The sequence below is a fragment of the Dipodomys ordii genome, unplaced genomic scaffold, assembly GCF_000151885.1.
Source record: "Dipodomys ordii isolate 6190 unplaced genomic scaffold, Dord_2.0 Scaffold174, whole genome shotgun sequence".
NCBI classification, from domain to species: domain Eukaryota; kingdom Metazoa; phylum Chordata; class Mammalia; order Rodentia; family Heteromyidae; genus Dipodomys; species Dipodomys ordii.
The window spans coordinates 868504-873574 of NW_012267390.1; the positions used below are offsets into that span (position 1 = coordinate 868504).

Sequence of the window (5071 nt, forward strand, 5' to 3'; positions counted from 1 at the left end):
CCAGCCCCGCCCACCCGCCTGGCCCCGCCCACCCGGCCCTGCCCACTGCCCCAGCTCACCTGGTCCGCCTGCTGCTGCCCCCGGGCCCGCTCCAGCCTGAGCAGGGCCACCTGCTCCTCCAGCTGCTCCTGCCGCTGCTCCAGGTGCTCACAGGCTTCCCGGAGTCCGCTCCGCTCGGCCTCCGCTCGCTCCAGCTGCTGCTCCCTCCGTACCAGCTGCTCCCTGATGCCCACGAGCTCCTGCTCAGCCGCCCTCTGCTGCCGGCGGAGCTGGTCCCGCTCCTGCTCCAGCTGCCCGGCCGTGCAGGGGTCTGTGGTCAGCCCCCGTGCGGACGCACCGCTCCACCCAGCCTCGCCATCCCCACCCGGGCCCGCACCTGCTCTCAGCCACAGAAACACCTGGAGGGCTGGGTGAGGGCGCACAGAGCCCCTCCCCCTGCCCCGCCGGCCCCACCTGGAGAACTCGGTGGGTCAGGGTGCCTTTGTCCTGGGCCAGACCCTCCATCAGGGCGGCCATGCTGGCCAGAGAGTCCCGCTGCTCCTGTCCCTCCAACTTCAGACGCGTCACCAGCCGCTCCAGGTCAGCGTTGCTGGACTCGGCCTGGTGGGGAGGGGGGGGAGCTGTTACTCCAGGGAAGGCTTTCAGATTCCCCAGCCAGATCAGAGCTCCCGCCAGAAGGAGGGGAAGCAGGTGTGGCCGGCAAGGTGGAGAAAATCACAAGGCCGGACCCTACCAACCAGGGACTCTGGGAGTCCAGGCAGTCAAGGAGAGAGGGTGTGTGGTCAGGCACCCCGGAGCAGCGCCTACCCGGGCAAGGGCTCCACGCAGGCTCTCTCTCTCCCTCTCCAGCAGGTCCCTCTGCAGATGTGCTGTGCTCAGAGCCTCCTTGGCCTTTGCCAGCTGCTTCCTCAGCCCAGAGGCCTTCTCCTCCAGCTGCTCCAGGCGTCCCTGACTGAGGCCCGAGGCAGAGGCTGAGCAGGAAGGCAAGCCACCCTACGCCCTCCCTCCAAAGGGACCTCTGGGTGAAGTGGCACACGCACCAGGGGAGGGAACCCCTCTGCGTGGCCCACAGTGCCACGGGAGCCGGCCGGGAGTGGTGAGGCCTGGTTGGGAGGAGCCGGCTAGCACATCACTCCTGCTGCCCAGGTGTTTCAGCCCACCTGGCGTCCAGGGCGCGCTGGCTGCTCGGGCCCTGCCGCGCCAGCCCCGCTCTCTGTTCTTCCCGCAGCTGCAGGCTGCAGCGCAGCTCTGCATTTGCTGCTTCCAGGCTCTGCTTCTCTGCCACACAGATGTCTGCCTTCGCTCTCAGCTCCTCTGCCACCAGCTCTAGGGCCACCTTCTCCCTAAGACAGGAGCCAGGATTGGGGCCAGGCACCTCCCAGGTGGGCCTGTGCCAGGAGGGGCCCAGCAGGCAGGGTAGATGCAGCCCTCCGTGGCCACAGAGGGGGCAGAAACGGGATGGGGGGTGGGGGCTGCGGACCAGCCGGACTGTGGGACTGTGGTCAACACCCTGCTGGCCAAGATGAGGTGGCCACAATCCCAGGCCTCTCAGGGCCACACAGCCCCAGAGCCATGACACCCATCGCCAGGACTCGGCATTGCAGTTGTCCCTCCCATCCGGTCCCCAGCGTCCCCAGCGTCCCAGTCCTGAGGCTCCATTTCCCCTGTGTCTCTGGGTGTGACATTCCGTGCCACAGGTGCATTATGCCCTCCCCACTGCTCCCTGTGGGTCCTGCTGCGTTCCTGCCTCCATGGCAGTCCCCATGCTCCCTGGGCCCTCTGCTCCTGGGTGTGGTGGGCAGCCCTGGCCTGTGGCCTGGCCCTACCTGGCTGGCTGGGTCTCACAGGCCTCTCATGAGCCCTGTACACGGCTCAGCTCCTGTCCCCTCCCCCTGTACACGGCTCAGCTCCTGTCCCCTCTCCCTGCACACGGCTCAGCTCCTGTCCCCTCCCCATCCCTTCTTGGCCCCCTGGGCAAGGCCCTTCTCTGTGTTGGCCTGCTTGCAGCTCTGTGACCAGGATCGGGCCTGACTTACACTCAGCCTTCCTGCCCAGCACCAAGCACACTTACAGGCTGCTCAGAGGGACCGCCATGTACAATGTCCCCTCTGTTGGACTAAATGCCCAGATGAGGGCTGAGTGCCCCAGGGCAGGGTAGCCTAGGCATGTGTGCTGCTGGTCTGGAGATGTGGCCTGGTTGCTGTCTGCTGCAAGGTCTTTCAGAGGCCTAATGGCAAGCTTGGCTCTGCCGGCGTGGCACTGCCCCCTGCCCTACGCTGTCAGGGGCAGCTGGCCTCCTTCACCTTCTCAGGAGTTCGGCGGATGCCTGGCAGTGCCGGGCCTCCTGCCGCTGGGTCTCCAGCTGGCCTAGGAGGTCCTCCCGCTCCTGTGTTCTGTCCTGAAGCAGCTTCTGGGAGGCCCAGAGCTCCCTCTGGGACTCAGATAGCTGCTCCTGGAGGCTGGCTGCTGCCATCTTGGAGGCCTCCAACTGATGGCACAGCTCCTGTCAGGAAGGGCCTATTGTGAGCCCCAGACCAGACAAGGCTCCCTGACTTAGGGTCCCAGATGGGACCCTAAGACGGGAGTCCACTCCCAAGGATGATAGGCTTGAGGGAGCCCCAGGGGAGAAGATCTGGAAGTCAATCGATTTACATAAGCAATAGACTGGACCTGAGGTGTGAGGGGGGGGGTTGCGGGGAGGGCTGTGTTCTCCAGGTATGGAGCTGTGTGGGGCTCTACCATCCAGGTATAGAGCTGTGTGGGGCTCCACCATCTGGCTATGGAGCTGTGTGGAGCTCTGTCATCTGGCTATGGAGCTGTGTGGGGCTCTATCATCAGGTATGGAGCTGTGTGGGGCTCTGTCATTGGGGTATGGAGCTGTGTGGGGCTCTGTCATCTGGGTATGGAGCTATGTGGGGCTCTATCATCAGGGTATGGAGCTATGTGGGGCTCTATAATCAGGTATGGAGCCGTGTGGGGCCCTATCATCAGGGTATGGAGCTGTGTGGGGCTCTATCATTGGGGTATGGAGCCGTGTGGGGCTCTGTCATTGGGGTATGGAGCCATGTGGGGCTCTATCATCGGGTATGGAACCGTGTGGGGCTCTGTCCCTGGAAAGTTTTGCTTCATGTGCTAACAAGCTGTGGTAACTTGCCTGTTCTCGCTGCTGCCTCCTCTCAATGGCTGTCCGCACGGCCTGCAGGGTGGGGTCCAGGCCAGCTGGAGAGTGGGCCTGGGGTGGGGATGCTGCTCGGTGGGGGGCTGTGGCTCGTGGGGGGCTCCTCCACTGTCCCCACACCTTCTCGCCCTCAGTGCTTCTGCTCCATGTTGGCTCAGAATACTTGAGGTCTGCCTGGGCCACCTTGAGAGAGCAGAGGGACAGAGGGGGAGACATAGACCCGCAAGTGATCTGGAACCTTCTAGACTTTCACTAGGGCCAGTTGGGCCAGGTCCCCACAGGTCGTCACAGCCTGTACCACCAGAGGGACACAGGGTGAGGCCGCACCTCTGCGATGCTGGCCAGTACGTGCTGTAGGGATGTGACCTCGTCCCTCAGGTCATCGGCCGCCAGCTGGGCCCGGTCACGCTGTGATTCCTGCAGGTGGAGACCCTCAGCCAAGCGGACAGACACCACCCGCTGCACCTCCTTCCTCCCGGCCTCACAAACCAGCTTGTGGATATCCATCTTGAGAGAGGCGGTGGTCCTCTCCTTCTGCTTGCTCTGCTCTGTGAGCTCCTCCACCAGCAACGTCTGCTCAGAGAGTCTGGGGAGTCGGGTGGGGGTGAGGCGGGCCCAGGGAGCTGTGGCTCAGGCTTTGTGGTCTGTGGTGCAGCCGCCCTTCACCGCGAGGGCCACTGCGAGGTCTCCATCCCGGGCCTCATTGCAGCCCCTCCTGTCAGGAGCCTTGTGGAGCACAGATCCCAGCGTGCTAGGCCTACATCCGACCTGACTCCATACAGCTCTACAGCCTCGCGGCCGGTGAGAATCAGGACTGAACACTACGCAGGACAGATGCAATGGCACCTGGGAGCCTGCAGCTGCTTTTGGACAGGACAGGGCGCTGGGTACACTTCCCTGTGGAACTGGCTGGAGCCTAGGGCCCACCCGGCCCTCAGCGCCCCCTCCCAGCCCCCCACCGGCCCTCAGCGCCCCCTCCCAGCCCCCCACCCGGCCCTCAGCGCCCCCTCCCAGCCCTCTACCTGGCCCGTAGTGCCGCCTTCTCGGCCTCCCAGCGGCCCTGCAGCTGCAGTGTGTCGCAGACCTGTTCCTGCAGCTGTTGCTCCAGGTCAGAGGCTGCACTGCTGGCTGCCAGCCGCAGGTTGGAGTCAAGGTTCAGGCAGGCTGTGTGCAGGCGCCGGGCAGTCCTGGCGGTATCTGCCCGCATGTCTGAGAGACCCCTGGGAGATAAGGGCAGGGCCTTCATGAGTGCTGGAATCAGGAGGCCCCACGCAGGGCAAGGAAAGGGAGGGCCAGGCCATCTCCAGAGCAGCCTCCACTGCGTGGTGCAGATGAAGTCACAGATGATGGTGGCGTGGCAGTGAAGGGCTGATGAGGGGCAGGCCAGTCCAGGCATCACAGCCTTGAGCCAGACATGGGCCTGCTGGGACTCTTCGACAGTAAACGGGGGTCACTCACCCTGACGGCAGCTACCATACCAGGGCAGTGTGCAGCCAGGGCAGCGTGGAGCAGGGCAGTGTGGAGCCAGGGCAGCGTGGAGCAGGGCAGTGTGGAGCCAGGGCAGTGTGCAGCCAGGGCAGCGTGGAGCAGGGCAGTGTGCAGCCAGGGCAGCGTGGAGCAGGGCAGTGTGGAGCAGGGCAGCGTGGAGCAGGGCAGCGTGGAGCAGGGCGTGTGGAGCAGGGCAGTGTGGAGCAGGGCAGCGTGGAGCAGGGCAGCGTGGAGCCAGGGCAGTGTGCAGCCAGGGCAGCGTGGAGCAGGGCAGTGTGGAGCAGGGCAGTGTGGAGCAGGGCAGCGTGGAGCAGGGCAGTGTGGAGCAGGGCAGTGTGGAGCAGGGCAGCGTGGAGCAGGGCAGCGTGGAGCAGGGCAGCGTGGAGCAGGGCAGCGTGGAGCAGG

General features: G+C 65.1%; 1 protein-coding gene across 1 annotated transcript in view; it reads right to left on the minus strand.

Moving 5' to 3' along the window:
* The window catches only part of Crocc2 (ciliary rootlet coiled-coil, rootletin family member 2), a 64180-nt gene that overhangs the window by 42431 nt on the left and 16678 nt on the right, over positions 1–5071 (minus strand). The window contains 9 exon segments of the mRNA XM_013033651.1: positions 60–290; positions 454–600; positions 808–952; positions 1161–1343; positions 2304–2503; positions 3155–3361; positions 3630–3659; positions 3662–3764; positions 4201–4398. Of these exon segments, the coding sequence (XP_012889105.1) occupies positions 60–290; positions 454–600; positions 808–952; positions 1161–1343; positions 2304–2503; positions 3155–3361; positions 3630–3659; positions 3662–3764; positions 4201–4398 (1444 nt within the window).